Source organism: Canis aureus, chromosome 18 (genome assembly GCF_053574225.1).
Source record: "Canis aureus isolate CA01 chromosome 18, VMU_Caureus_v.1.0, whole genome shotgun sequence".
Classification (NCBI taxonomy): domain Eukaryota; kingdom Metazoa; phylum Chordata; class Mammalia; order Carnivora; family Canidae; genus Canis; species Canis aureus.
Genome location: NC_135628.1, coordinates 4,957,554 through 4,973,579, shown reverse-complemented (window position 1 = coordinate 4,973,579; position 16,026 = coordinate 4,957,554). Strand labels below are relative to the sequence as shown.

The following is a 16,026-nucleotide window of genomic DNA, read 5'->3' as shown; positions in this document are numbered from 1 at the left end:
ACATTTGGCTAACTCAGTTCAACAGACACGTAAGCTGGTATGGAAGTACCAGATACATGGGACTAATACTGTTTTCCATTTCTCTTTTCCTGTGGTGATTTTTAGTTTTGAATAAGAAAAATATTATTAAAGGACATTGTCTTTTATCTCTACCCTTAATCACTTTCTATCTCATAGTCCGGTTTCAACTAAGTAAAGGAGAAAGAAAGTCTGAAATTGAGAGTAATTGATAATACATTTTCTTTCTTTTTTTTTTTTTTTTTAAGATTTTATTTATTTATTCATGAGAGACACAGAGAGAGGCAGAGATACAGGCAGAAGGAGAAGCAGGCTCCACGCAGGGAGCCCGATGCGGGACTTGATCCCAGATCCCGGGATCACACCCTGGGCCGAAGGGAGGCACTCAACTGCTGAGCCACCCAGGCATCCCGATAATACATTTTCTTAAAGTAGAGGAATTTAACAATTCCTATTCCCTTAATAATAATAAAAAAAGAGCTGTTGCCTTATTAACAAAAGGGTGAGTCTTTTGGTTTTCTTGGAGAGTAGTAAGATAGCTTTTCGCTAAATCTTACGTGAAATACATGGCTAACAGTCCCATGGGTATTGGAAAGGCAGTTTAATTGCTTATTTGAGAAAAATCTTTGAAAAAGCTTTAGAAAAATCCCTGAAAATACCAGTTATAAACATCGATCTATATGGGACTCATAGTGTTCATAGGACTTTTCTTAAGGAATCATTTGTTTTGGTTAAAAGCTGAAAGACCATAAAAAATAAAATAAAATAAAATAAATAAAATAAAATAAAATAAAATAAATAAAAAATAAAAAATATAATATATAATATATAATATAAAATAAAATAACTGAAAGACCTGGCCTACTTAAGGATGATTTGGGGTGGGGAATGGAAAGTGGGAGGGTTGCGACTGTCACAGGGTGGGTTGTTTACCTTGTTTAACTTTTGTTTCTGTACAAACTGGCCCGAGTGTAGACTCTTCTAAAATCTGTAATCCTTGTCTGTGGATTGGAGAAGAAATGTAGTTAATTATGCAGCTTCTTAATCTAGCCAAATTTTAGGTTGTTTGGCTTAGGTTAACATTTATGAATATTTCACTTGTTTTGCTTTATTTGGGAGCTAGCCCACCATTTTTTTTCATAAATCCTGCTGATGTATTTGCCATGTTACCATGTTTCTCACTGCGATTTCTTAATTCAACTCCGTTTATGAGCTGATAATATGTAGGGAGTTACTTATTTATTTAAAGATTTCATTTATTTATTCATGAGAGACATAGAGACGCAGAGACATAGGCAGAGGTTGCCAAAGTCAGGTTTGCCTTCCTGTCTCAAATATTTCATTTTAGTTTCACTTAGTCTTAATGTATATCTTATATATGTGCATAATAGATATGTATATATATGTAAGAAGCAGATGCTCTTATTTTTTTAAAAGACTTTTATATATTTGAGACAGGAGGAAAGAGAACACTAGCAGGGGGGGAGAAGAGGGGCAGAGGGCGAGGAAGAGGGAAAAGCAGACTCCCCCTGAGCAGGGAGCCCGATAGGGGGCTTGATCCTGGGACGCTGAGATCATGACCTGAGCCAAAGGCAGATGCCTCACTGACTGAGCCACTCAGGTGTCCTGCAGATGCTGTTATTATCTCTGTGGTGTGGTTAAGGAAGCTAAGGTACAGCAGGCAAGTTAAGTCATCTGCCCAAGGTCATTCCGAGGTCACTTGCTGGTAACCTAGGTAGTCTTACTTTGGAGTCCAGAGTCTCAAGCACCAACTAAAAAATATAGTCTGAATCCTCTGTGAGGTCCATAAACTCAATACTAATATAATTACTAAACTGGTAAATTAAGTCCTTTCATTAAAAACCAATACTACCATACATGACATTATTTCAGAAGTGGCATTAGCCAAACTTACTTACACACAGCTCAGTGGTAGGATTGCTGATGGTTGAGAGCTTAGGCTCTGGGGTCACACAGATGTGGCCCTAATCTTGGCTCCATCACTTAACAGTGTGTGACCTTGGGTGAGTCACTTAACCTTCTTCGGTATCTTAATTTGCATACATGGGAATAAAAACAGTATCTACCTCACAGAGTACTTTGAGGAATAAACGAAATAGCAAGTCAGAGGACAACCATCAGGCAGTGTCCTCCACTTTTCTATGAATATGATAGGGAAGATGGCCCAGCCCCATGGAGATACGGCTATGGGTTTAGTGAGGTTTACTCATTAGCTCAGTGATTCACTTTTATGCCGGACTTTTGCTGCTTGCATTTCAAATATATCCCTTGGCTAAACTGCAAATTGCTACATGTCCAGAACCTCTGGGATTGCTCTTTAATCGTCTCAATTAGGGGAACCCAGTTGTCCTCACCACATCGATGTATGTGTTGAAGTGATTTTCTGAGCCAATGCTTATTACATCTTTTAAAATCTTTTGCCACTAAAATATATGTTCTAGTAGAAATTTGATCTCCAGTTGAATGGTGAAAATGCCTAAAACAGTTTTAGTCCCTGGTGAACATTTATTTAATAAACTTATTTCGCCATTTCCACATTACGATCGAGTTGAATGGCTTAGGTCAGAAATGATCAATGAGAAACATATCAGAGATACAATAAATATTTAGTCATCTTAGCAATACTTGAAGAGAGTAGAGTACCATCTTGACTAGAGCAGATCAATAAAAATGGTCTTGAAACATCATTATTTATAACTATCCTCATTCTGTCAAATTTGAGGGAATAACACATTTGTTGAGTTGAAAGCTACCTACGTGTTACTTTGTGCCTTTACTACTACTATTTTTTTCAAAATAATTATTTCAAAAGTTAAGAAAACTGCTAAAGTTTGATTACTTAAGATAGTGGATATTGTTACTCTTAATGATTGTTTAAGAGCTTGTATGAAGTAGACAATTGGGTATTTATTTCTGAGATATCAAAGCCAATAAATATATGTCAGAATCATGTGTCAGACGTTGACTGGCTTGGGGTTAATCTTGATTGTCATAATATATCTGATGAAACTTTATCTAGGGCCCTTTTCTGTTGTACTTTGGAACAAAATGTTTAAAAGTATTGTTAAAAGTGCCTAACATTTGCCCAGAGGAGTTTTTGAAACTTTTTCTAATGGAAAATTTGATTGATGAAGTCATAGAATTTTTTGAAATATGATATTGCAGGGTCAACAGGTCTGTTGCATATAGTGGATAGTTGTTGGTCAATCTGGACACCAGCCTGTAATCTCATTTATTTTGAACTATAGGGGAAATTATATAGCTTCTGTTAAAGGGGCCTCTCACTAGCTTATGTAAAGAATATAGATGACTTGAGCTTTAAAGCCTCTCGTAGAGGGACTCCTGGGTGGCTCAGAGGTTGAGCATCTGCCTTCGGCTCAGGGCGTGATCCCCAGGGTCCTGGGATCGAGTCCCACATTTGGCTCCCCTGTAGAAGCCTGCTTCTCCCTCTGCCTGTGTCTCTGCCTCTCATTCTGTGTCCCATGAATAAATAAAATCTTAAAAAAAAAAAACTGATAGACTCAATGAAGATCAGGCTAATAGCTGTTTGTAATAATATTCCCATCATTATTAGATTTTAGATTCTGGGAAGAGGTGGTAACTTTTGAGTATAACAAGTCTTCTTGGACTATGAATGAATGAATAATTCATATATTTTAAGGCCCTGGAAGTGAAGATTATATATATATATATTTTTAATTTTAGGAAAGAAAGGTTCTCAGAGTTGAAGAAATTGGACATAGAGTAATATTTTCTTCCATGTGAATAAAAGCCCTGTGACTTTGGAGCCTCTTGGTTTTTCTGAGAATTAAGTTCTCTTTTTCTTTGAGGACTGTGACAAAGGGAAATCTGTGGTTCTGTCGGTGCATTATTCCTTCTACAGAGCTTCTTCGGCTGGATGCCCTTTTTATTTTTGTTCCAAAGCTATAAGACCCTCCTCCCCCAGGGTCTAGCCCCAGGTCTAATGCAAATAGCCATTCTATGTATGTTTAAACCACACAGTCCTGTGAGCAGTGTGGAAGGCATTCTAGAGGAATGGATGAGTACAAAAGGGATGAAATAACTATTACTGGGATGGCAAGTTTTAGTAGGAAATGGTGAGAGAAAAGGCTGAAGACAAGACTGGAGCTTGATTTTAAAAGTCCTTGATAGCAGTAAGCATTTTTTTTTTTTTATGTTCTTTGTCTCCTACGTAAAAACTTATACTCATCCTATTATGAGATCCCCTGCAAAGAGGGGTATCTGTTCTGCAGACTTGGGCAACTAAACAAGTCGTATTCCAATATTTATTGCTCCTCTTACTCTTTTTTTTTTTTTAAAAGATTTTATTTATTTATTCATGAGAATACACAGAGAGGAAGAGAGAGAGGCAGAGACACAGGCAGAGGGAGAAGCAGGCCCCATGCAGGGAGCCGGATGTGGGACTCGATCCGGGTCTCTAGGATCAGGCCCTGGGCTGAAGGCAGGCTCTAAACTGCTGAGCCACCCAGGGATCCCCGCTCCTCTTCCTCTTGAACTGCATTCTTGCATGCGTGCTGAGGTCTGAATATTTTTCTCAACATCTGTAGATAGAGACTCTTCTGTGGGCTGCCACAGAGGGAATCATAGACAGTTTATTGCACTGGGGGCATATATTTAATTGAATATTAATGTCAGCAAGCCCTTGATGGAGTCCCTGGCAACTTTTAGGTCCTCTAAAGGGCACTGAAATTGTTGGTATTAATGGAAAAGGCAAATTTCCTTTTGGATGTAAAATTTTAATTCTGACTTAAATAAAAGAATTTATTACTCAAAGACACGAATAAGATAAGAAACTGGACCTCATGTAGAAAGACTTTTACCCTCTGGATATCTGAGTTTAACTTCTTGACTTAAATCTTCACATTCTAATACCTTTGGCACTTAGAACATCTGTCCTTTTCAGAAAAGCATCAGGCAATCTGATATTTATGGGCTATGTACTCTAGAGTAATTCCAGACTGGGAGGGTTTTTGTAGTAAGGGTAAGATTAGGAAACAGAGTTGCAAAGAAGAAATTAACGTAGCTATGATGTAATTCAAGGTAAAACTTTGACGGGTTCATATTCAACCTCTAGTCACTTGTTTCTTTAAAAAAATTATTTCTGTTTTGCCCCCATTTGAAGGATATAGCTAATGAAGACATTTCTTATGTAGTCCTATGTCACATATTTTTTTCTCATCCAGAATATTTTACATCTGTTATAGTTACTTAGATCCTCATTTTTTTTTTTTTAAGTTTCAGGGATAGTTGAAGAAATTGAACACAGACCACATGTATGACACTAATGTTAACAGTGACTTTTTTTTTAAAGTTCAGTTCCCCGTTACAAGCTATAAAAAATTTCAAAATGTTTGTGGCACCCCCTGCTGGCTACCTTGTGGCACTTCCTAACTGAAGATTCAATCTTTAGGTTCTGCTCAAAAATACTTTAGGTATCCGTACTAAAGTCTCTTTGCAGTCATTTTTATTTAGAAACAATTTCATTTGTCTCAATATATAATAGAATTGAAATTTTAATTGAAGGCATTTTGCTTTATAATTTGTCAACTGATACTTGAACAGTGCTTGTCCTTCCAGGCAAATAGAGTAATGTATTCACTGGAGACAAATTGTTTGCCATAAGCTTTTTTACTAAGATTTCAGGTAAAAATTCAACAGGGCAGAAGCATATCCCTAAATGCTTCTGTTTTATTGCCAATAATGCTGCCACGAGCATCCTTTATACATAAATATGTGTGCATATTTGTTATGTGCTAAATACGAACCTTGCAATATTCATAAAGCTTTGAAGAAGAGCACTTGGATCTTGAAAGACATCCTCTGAGAAGATGATTGGAATGATGAGGACCTAAGAGTTATAATAGCCTAAAAGGCAGCGATCATGGTTGTTTGGCTCACTGGTGTGATTCAGGCCATGATCTGGAGTTCATTAGTGACCCCTCCAAAGGCCTTTACATTTCTTTTAAAAAAAGTAATTATTTAAGAAAAGCAATGTTTATAAACATTGAGCAAATTTTAGGCGAGCTCCAGCCCTACTTTAAAGATAAATTTATCTTCTTTAAATAAAAATATGTCTTCCTGTTATGTGTATACCCTTCGTTCACTATTTTAACAAGAATATATTGAGATTACACACAGTGTTTCTCTAGTGTTTCATGTTCTTCAATCTCATGCTGTATCGTAATAGATGATTTACTTGTTTGTTTTCTCCATTGAGTGCTCCGTGCTCATTGGATGGATGAATGGATGGGTGGATGGGTGGAAGGATGGATGTTGCATATAACAGGACTGAGAATCTTAATGAATCATCCGTGGCCTTTAATGTTCTTTTGATTTCTGCAGTAATTGCTCACTTTTGCGTGTATATGTCTTTGGGTGTGTTATTTTGGCTGACTACACACAGAGAGATATTTTAAGTACTGTTAACTGATTTTATTTTCTAATAAAACATTATTCATTCAAAGAAATGTATTCTGAATCAGTAGAAAGTCTTAATCATAGGCTGTTTAAGAATTGTAGCTTATTAGTCATACACTTATACGACAGTCTTAAAAATTAATAATTGACTTTTTTAAGTCCTGTGGTTCTAAATTTCTGTGGTCTTTGTATAAGAAAGATGTATAGTCTATTAGTCCATGCTAGAATTATAATGTTAGTATAATGATTAATATCTGTATCTGTGTAAGTAAACAGTGTTAAGGCTTTAAAACACTTTATTTTCATAGCATTTCTCCCTAAAATAATAACTTTATTAATTTTCTTATTACTACTTTATGGCAATGTGAAAAGAAGTCTGGTGAATTATCACAAGTTCACTATTAACATAGACCCTAAATAAAAATCTAGGGCACTTGCATATTATACTCTAGAGCTTAAGTTAGGTTTACTTTTGAAGTTATTTTAAGATTTTTTTTTTGAGTAATAGAAAATAGTTTTACTTCTAGCTATATCTTCTACCTGTAATTTTAGAAATAAATTCATAGATTCTGTTTAGATCTCTTGATGACTATTGAAGTTATGAATCTGTTTAGATCTCTTGATGACTATTGAAGTTATGAACTAGCTGATTTTGGCATGTACCTTGATTTAGCGAATGAGGAAGCTTGGGCCCAGAGAGATTAGGGGAAATTTTCCAAAGTCCTGGTGCCTGAGCTTTATTTCCTGATTAACCACGCAGAGTTTTTTCCATGTTGCTTCCCATGTAGAGGATAGAGAATAAAATTATCTTATCAAATGGCCAGGAAGGGTGGTTTGCTGAATTAATTAGCTTGTAGTGTCTCTGGACTATGTGTAACATTTTCATATTTCTCTTTGTTGCAGAATGCAAAGTATGGCGAAATCCACTAAATTTATTTAGGGGTGCTGAATATAATCGGTAAGCATTTTGACAGCTTGGGAAACAAATGGGTCTAGTTCAGAGAGTAAAGACAGCAGCAAATGTTTTTGCTGGTTCACTTAGGGGTCATTGTAAGAGTCTGGGGAGTGCTTCTATTTTTTGATACAGTGCTCACATGTTTTGATTTTTCTGTTTTATAAATATTTTTGGGATTGGAATTGGGATAATATGTAAAAATGTGTAGTTTTTAGAAATTTTCTATTTACAGTTACTCTTTTCATTATGCATTACACAATCAAAATATTTTGAAGCTTATCTAGAACGTAAGTGGGTATGAAGATGTCACAAAAGTTACACTGGAATTTAATTTTGCAGAGTAATTAGGCATATCAGAATTTTCATGGCTTTTGGGAAATGTCTATTTATAATACGAATCAGAGAAAGTTTTCATTAGTTAGTACTAGTAAAATTTTTAGACCAAAAAATAAAGGAAAATGTTTCCTTCTTTTCTGCTGATATACTTCCTAAAGGGAGAACAGGATGATTATTAACAAAAAACTTTGTTCATTCGTTGGCAAAACTGCCTTAGTGTTTCAGTTGATGTTTTATAGTTCAACTCCTATGCAGCTTAATATTTTGTAGCTCTTGCTTTCTTCTCCCAGAGTGTCTGACCATCTATTTCCCCTTTACCAGGTATACTTGGGTGACAGGACGAGAGCCTTTGACTTACTATGACATGAATCTCTCTGCCCAAGACCACCAGACATTCTTTACTTGTGACTCAGACCACCTGCGTCCTGCAGATGCAAGTATGGACAATCTTTTAGATAGTTGCTGAGTGGGAGGGCTTTTTGGTTTAAGTACTAAGATTACTACTTTTAGAATATCTGCTGTATAAAAACAAATGTGTAAAATATCAAATTGGAGATTGACTAATAGAACCCAGAATTATGACACTTAAATAAAGGATTTATCACAATGAAGTATCAATGTAGAAATGAGTCTTCTTTTTAAAATTTAAAATACTGTTTAGAAAAATATACTGACATTGGATTTACATTTTCAACAAATATCAATCTTATATGAAGATAATTGAATCCTTGCTTGAGGTAGGATGAAGGGTCATGTCTCTCTGATGATACTGTAATTAGAAATTGGGATTCAGTGAATGTAAATGATAAATGAATATATTGTAGTGATTTGTATGCCTATTTATAGGTTCACTAGCATTGAGTGGAAGCATGGCTTTAGCTGTTGGAATCCATATTTGTTTTCCATCCTAGAAAAGGCTTTTGTTTGGCATACATTTCACATTGTTTGAGATACAAATAATTCCACTCATATTTTTTAAATTATCAGACCTAAAATAAATAGATGAAAAAAATCTTTAAAAAGAGGTATATGTACATACACCTAAGAAACTAAGAAGATATATATATATATATATATATATATAAAACAAATATATACATATATATAAAACAAATATGAAGACTGTCACTTTTTTTTTTTTAAAGGTACTCTTTGCCATGGTGGAACATCATAGTCCAATAAATATTCCAGACATTGAGCTTTCCACTGTGTGTGTGTGTGTGTGTATAAAAACTGTTTGCTGCAAACTTTGGAAACAGACATACTAAGCAAAAGGCCAAAGCACTTTTTTTCTGACCCAACTCCTAATTCTTCAAATGGTTTTAAAATGTCCTAATACCCAGAGCCTATAGAGTTTGAGAAAATAAGCAATAGAAATTATGTTGTGTCTAAGTAGAAGGAAGAGATTATTAGCAATCTCATCTCAAAAGAGGTAAAATAATATATGTGTCTTAACAACAAATGACACTAATGAGCAAAAGAGATATTAAATCTGTCTTAGAATATCTTTTCCTTTCTTGATTAAGAAACCATAAGCAGTGTGATGAGCATAGCGTAACATATAGACTTGGAGAATCACTATGTTACACTTGAAACTACTGTAACATTGTGAATCAACTAGTACTTCAGTAAAAAAAAAATCTTAATCAAGATTAAATCTCTGAAATTATAGACCACGGATTAACCTATAAGATTTAGATCTGTAATTTTATGAGCGCAAGAAGGGTTTGATATCAACTGAAGGACACGACGAGAATAGCAAATTAGAGAGTATTTGTGTGACTTTGGAGATTTGGGCTGATCTTAGTAAGTGAAATACTGTCTTGTATTCAGGCTGAAAGCTATTTATTTAACTATTATCCTGTGTTGAGTCTTCCAAATTATGTGTATTGATGGACTTGCTTTTTTCTCTTTTTCTAAAACAGTAATGCAGAAAGCCTGGAGAGAGAGAAACCCCCAAGCTAGGATTTCTGCAGCTCATGAAGCCTTAGAGATAAATGAGTAAGTGGGGGGAAACTCTTGCTTTTAAAAAAGAAAACCTTATCCTTTGCGGAATGTATTCATGGATGGGATACTTACATGAAATTATGCATTTGGACTTGAGAATTGTTTGGAGGGGGTTGTTAATTTGTCAAAAAAATTTTTTTGATGGTGGGTTTAGTCCTCTTAGAGAGCAGTTTAGTGGCTTTGTTATGACCCTAACTTAAACAGCCTCCAAGGGCTAGCTAGCCCTTTAAGGACTACCTGTGGGATACTGTAAAAACCTAAAACAAATACGGTTCTTGACATATCTAAAACATATTGATGGGGAGACTTTTTTTCAGATGTAGAATGCTCCTCTGTGCCATCACAGTTTTTAGGTAGAGCTACTGGGGAAAAGATAACAAAAACACAAGGTGAAAAAAATTACACTTTAAAAGTATTTCAAGATCAAGACAAAGATAAGAAGAAATGCTGCCTTTAGTGTTGTCAAACATGCTTTGGGTTACCAAGGAAGCCTGAGAAATATCTTCTGGAGATCTCAGAAAATGGGAAAGGTTCTTAAAACTGGAGTCATAAAATCTCAGGGTTGGCAGAGACCTTAAAGGTCATTTAGCTCAACCACCCATCTGGTGCTTGAATCACCTCGACACTCTCCCTGCCAAGTGGTCATTGTTAAACTATTTTATGATTTTTTTTTTTTGAAGAAGGTTACAGAATCTTCTTCGGAGGTCTTAGAAACAAGATTCACTCGAGAGTTGGAAATCCTGCCATTGTAACCTGTTGATCTATTTGGTTTCTGATTCTGTCCATACAACATATTTATTTTCCAGTTTCTTGTCATCTACAAATTTGATATGCCTGCCTTCTGTGTGTCATCCATGTTTCTGATAAACATGTCAGGATCAGGGATAGAGCCCTGTGACGTGACATACAAACTATCCTCCAGGTTCATGTCTTCATGACTCCTCATCCTTCGGTATTGTTCAACCAATTACTAAGCCACCCAAGTTGCACTGTATTCAGCTCATATTTCTGCATTTTGATCTTAAGAATGCCAGTTGTAGCTGTGGATCTTTACTGTGCAGCAAAATTCTTTAAAGTAAATTAAGCTAGCACAACCTGATTTATTTATTCTTATTGGGTTGAAGCTAGCTTCTAGTGTTCACGACTCTCTTTTAAAAATGCTTGGAGCCCATCCCTTTAATAATCCATTAGAATATCTTTCCCAGTCACTGTTCTGTAGTTTGGGAAGTCTCCCTTCTTCCCTTTTTGAACATTTTTATTGCATTTGTCATCTCATTCTTCTAGCACCTGTCTATTCTTTGTGATTCCTTAACTATCCACAGAGAGCACTTCCATGGCCTGCCTATGGGGTCTGTTGGCTTCCTGGGATTTGCCCATCCCAGCACAGTATTTCATTTAAAATAGATCAGTTATTTGCTATCTTACATCTTTGTACCCACATTAGAGTTTAATTTCTTCTCCCTTTTCCAGCCTGACCATCATGCTCCTTGATAGAGAAGCCAGAGAAAAATATAGGAGTTAGAGAGTTTTGCTTTCTCTCTATTATCTGCTGCTACTAACTATAAACTTTTCTTGTTTTGATGTGGTTGTTGTGTTGTTTGTCTTTTTTGCTTATTTATTTTTGCCATGGTCGTAGAGAAATGGGGGTGGTAATAGGGCTTTAAACATAATTTAAAAACGGGGAATAGATGGTTGTCTCTGGCATGTTGTTTTGTCTTTATTTTGCTTTGCAAGCCTCAGCTAATTTGGAGTTTTAGCTCTCCTGACATTACTCTTACTAGCTCATTCCACTCTCTTGTAGTCCTTCATTACATGCCTTCTTTCCATCTTTTTTTACATGTCCTTTAAAAATCTGACCTTGTGAGAGATCTCTGTGCAGCCGTATTGGTTACTCTATTGTCACCCCTCTTTTCTTCCTGAGAGGCTCATTTGTGACTACGGTTACAGCTGGACATTTGGAAGCTGCCCAACCCTCTTACACCATTTTTTTTTTTCCTTCGGAGTCTCATGCCATTGAATCATACCTCTTTTCTTTGAAGTTTTTGAAAGTCCACCTTACCCTCTTTGATTACCCTGAACTCCAAAATGACATAGTAACTCTCTCTGAATGTTCCTATCAATTTCCATTTCACCAACTATTTTTTTCTTCTTGGTCAGAATTAGGTCCAGAGTTGAAGTTCCCCTAATTGCTTCCTCTACCATCTGGGAGATAAAATTGTTACCAAAGTAAGTCAAGAACCTGTCGGGTGCCCTACTTCTAACCAAATGAGACTTCTTCTAGCAGATATCTGGATGGTTGACACCCCCATCACCATACTTTCTTGCTTCTGTATGTGTACTGTGTTGTGACAAGGATGCATCATCTATATCTTCCATCGAGCTGAGCAGTCGTTCTGTACTCCCCAACCATTAGCACTTCTATTGCTCTTTCCTTTCTCCTTCACTCACAAGCTCTTAGCATGTTTCTACCCCAGACTCATGACTTTCCACATAGATATATGTTTTCTTGGCTAGTAGTGCTACTCTGCCTCTCCTCCTAAGAATACTGTTTGAAATATAAATAAATAAAGCAAGCAACTTGCCCTAACCTGTCTTGAATTCCCAGCCCACTGACTATAATCTTACAGCTAATTCCTCTGATACTATATCTACCACTCAGTATTATAATCTCAATTTTCACTTCATTACCCTTGACCCATATTTATATGTCAGCATCTGAAGCCTTAAATGTTGCTTCCTGATGCCTGTCCCAGTTTTCTCCAGTGAATCGCTGGGCAGTTTCTGCATCATGATTGTTCTTTCTGAGCCATATATCTGCTGCCCTCCATAGTAATTGGTTTTACAGCATTTTTCTGGGCATTGTTTCTCCCTACAGCACTACATTATGTTTAAAGCCCCATTGATCAGTCCTGCATGAAATTAGAGGGATTGACTAAAGAATTGACAAGACCCCTCCTCAAGGCTAAGATTGACTGGTAACCCCAAACCTCCCATTAGCTGTAAGTTCAGCCTCCTTTTCCTAGCTGGGCTGCCGTAGTTTATGAGCAGTAAAAGTAACATTTGGTTTCACTCTCTGTTTATTTTCTCTCTTGTGGTCTGATGGAGATTCTGATAAGTAGGGAAATGACCACAAGAGAGGTGGTGGAGAAGAAGGGAAGCAAAGGGATCCGTGCAGATCGGGACCTGTATGGTCTGCCCCGGCCTCACCGTTTCCTGTTACATTCCCTTTCTTTGGCGGTTGGGTTGTTATGATATGATTGGGAAGGTTGAGATTTCCAAGAGTTCCCCTTGTTTGTTAGTTAACTGCTTATCCTTTCTGGCTTCCTACCTTAGAGGTTGTTGAAAGGATTAAATGAGACGATATATGTTAAGTGCCTGGTACAGTGCTTACCGTCTACTAAGCAACAGGTGGTAGCTCTTACTGTTAAAGGCGTGAGATGGATGAACTCTTGTTCACTGCTGAGGCGGAATCAGATTTTGAGCTCTGCAGAAATAACATTACCTGTAGGTTCTTCTAGTGTTCTCTGACCAGAAAATCAGTGCTGACTATAATGAGATGGTGAAGCGCTGGTTTTTTTTGTTTTTGTTTTTTTTTTAATGAGTAACTGATCTGATTTAATGAACTTATTCTGAAGAAATCTTTAGACTGGAAAGAATTCGTGTTTAGTAAATAGAAGGAAACTTTCTGTAGGCTCTCAAACCTTGAGAGCTGGAAGGAGATCTTCCACAACAGCTATTGTCATTGCCTACGTCAGTTGACGCTTACTGAGTGTGGACCCCGTGCCAGCTACTGTACTAAGCACTTCACATGCATCACCTTACTTAACCTTTCGCAACAACACTGTGAACAGTTAGATTCCATGTCGTGCTCCAGCAGGGAGGCAGAGTAATAACTTGCCCAAAGTGATACACTAATAAGGGGCAGAGTCCCCTTGTGAGCCCCACGTTCCTAACACTACACATCCTACCTTTCAAGCTAAAATAGAGACATTTCTTTTGTGTCATTATTTTTGTGTCAACAACTACAAACCAGGGGTGCATGAACCAGTTGGCCACTCTGCATGTTTTGGCATAACTCCTTGCCCTTCTGCATGCACTCCTACAGCTGCTACAGTGTCCTTGGATTTGTAATTGATGATGGCTATTATCTGAATGGACAGGTGTGCGACTGCTTATATTCTCTTGGCTGAAGAGGAAGCAACGACCATTGCTGAAGCAGAAAAGCTGTTCAAGCAGGCCCTGAAGGCTGGAGACGGCTGTTATCGGCGTTCGCAGCAGCTACAGCATCACGGGTCCCAGTACGAAGCCCAACATAGTAAGGCTTTCTCCAGGCTGACGTGTTGGGGGGGTCAGAACTGTGACATGATTAATCGGAACGAGAGGTTCAGGCCAGTTCAAAATGTGATTCTCATAGATGAGAGTAAATACTAGTTTTTCTTTCTTTTTTTTTCTTTTTCTTTCTCTTTTTCTTTCTTCTTTCTTTCTTTCTTTCTTTCTTTCTCTTTCTTTTTCTTTCCTTCCTTTTTCCTTTCTATTAATTTTTTTCCTTCCCATAAGAGCACATTGCGTAATTAATTTATAGCTTCATTACTGTTCACATTCATTTTCAGATTCTCTTTCCTAGTCTTTAGATTCTTAACTCCAGAAATAAATGGTAATAAGCTTTGATGGTAACCTTTTTTCTCCTCAGAATTCTTATGTATTTCTGTTTATTAGTTATTTCTCTGCCCCATAAGTTAGATAAGGCCTACTTGGGAAACAGGACTTAATTCGTGTTAATGTAATCAAAGATTTTCTCTTCCAAGTCTTCTGCAGCCTGGGTTTAAATAGGACAACTAAGAAAATCACAGTTATTGGTGATTATCTCAGTATTTAGCTCATTTGTATTGGTTTCCAGAGATTAAAAAAGCTGAGTTCCTAGTTATGTATCCTTTTTATATTAAAAATAGTGACTGCTTTTATTTAAAATTCCTGTTTAAAATGAGGTCTTTCACTTTAGTAAACAGAGGATCAGTTGATATTTTGGGGGGAAGGGTATAAAAACAAGACAACAAAATCATTTCTGGAATACCTGGAGCCTCCGACTTGTCAGATTTTTGATTGTCTAAAGTAGAAATGTAATAATCCTTCCATTGTCCATTCAGACTTCAGGTTGTTTCCTTCGGGTAGAATTTCTCACCTCATTTTTCCCACCTGCATCTTGGAGAGTAGGACTGCATCTCCTTCGTATTTGAGATTATAAAATTGAATTTTAGTGCTAAACTTGGATTTGGTGCAGAGACTGAGTGCATTAGTCCTTAGGAAAGATCAAGTGAGATCCTTGATCTTTGTGTATATACATGAGTATGCCCACACAACATAATAATACATGAGTTTTATTTGCATTCTGCAGTATGTATGTTAATCAAGTCTCTAATCACATCTGTATCTTGCCTTTTTTTTTTTAAATGAATTTTGTAGGCATTGTATAGTAATATCTATTTTGTGAACTAAATGAGAATTAACACATAAAATTACATTATCTATAACCTTAGAAATTTTCTTTATTTCTTTTCTTCTGTAAATTAAATCCTTTCAACCTATTGCCTAAATCGATCCAAAAAATATAATCACATCTTTAAAATAATTTGTAGGCACTTGGCAGATTTTCAGCACACATCTTGTTCTCATTGTTTAAAACTTGAAATGTTAGGACTTGGGTCTTAACATCTTTTAATAGCTGCATATTATACATGTACTTAATCTATAACAGGTGTGTCATATTTTTCTAAAACATGGTAATTTTATTGAGGATTAAATGCATGCATGTTCTCACTGGTCTAGAAACCTATCCAAAAAGACACATAATTAAATAAAAGATTAAGATGAGAAGTCGTTAATGTACTTTTTAAGAGCCATTTTAGTGACTATTATTATAACCAGTTAGCTTGTCAGTGCTTTCTCTAACACTAGGGTAGTTTTCATTTTGTTGCGTACTCTATTGTCATATCTGGAATGTGTTATATTGCCATCTAAAATACACTGCTTCGGGGACCTGGAGATGATTATGATGTCACTGGTGTTAGAGGAAGAATAATATAAAACAGAAGTTCAAGATGAGGCTTCTCCAGACTTTAATGTCAAGAAGGAAAAAAAATAGTTCATCAAGATGCAACCTGAGATTCACCTCTTTGCATCTCCACCAAAAGCATGCAGATTTGAAGAATATGGAATTCTTGCTTATAAACCACATTCATTGTGGGTATGTTCAT

At 36.4% G+C, this 16,026-nt stretch overlaps 1 protein-coding gene across 11 annotated transcripts in view; it reads left to right on the top strand.

The window, feature by feature from the left end:
- Positions 1 to 16,026, top strand: part of ST7 (suppression of tumorigenicity 7) — a 241,643-nt gene that overhangs the window by 136,568 nt on the left and 89,049 nt on the right. For 9 of the 11 annotated variants that reach the window (XR_013356384.1, XM_077856019.1, XM_077856026.1 and 6 more), the window contains 5 exons: positions 7,381 to 7,435; positions 8,090 to 8,205; positions 9,694 to 9,769; positions 11,933 to 12,001; positions 13,936 to 14,090. Coding sequence is in view for 10 of the 11 variants with exons in the window: in XM_077856019.1 (XP_077712145.1) it covers positions 7,381 to 7,435; positions 8,090 to 8,205; positions 9,694 to 9,769; positions 11,933 to 12,001; positions 13,936 to 14,090 (471 nt within the window). In the remaining variant the exon portion in view is untranslated. The remainder of the gene's footprint in view (positions 1 to 7,380; positions 7,436 to 8,089; positions 8,206 to 9,693; positions 9,770 to 11,932; positions 12,002 to 13,935; positions 14,091 to 16,026) is intronic. The other 2 variants (XM_077856021.1, XM_077856020.1) reach the window with 1 other exon arrangement.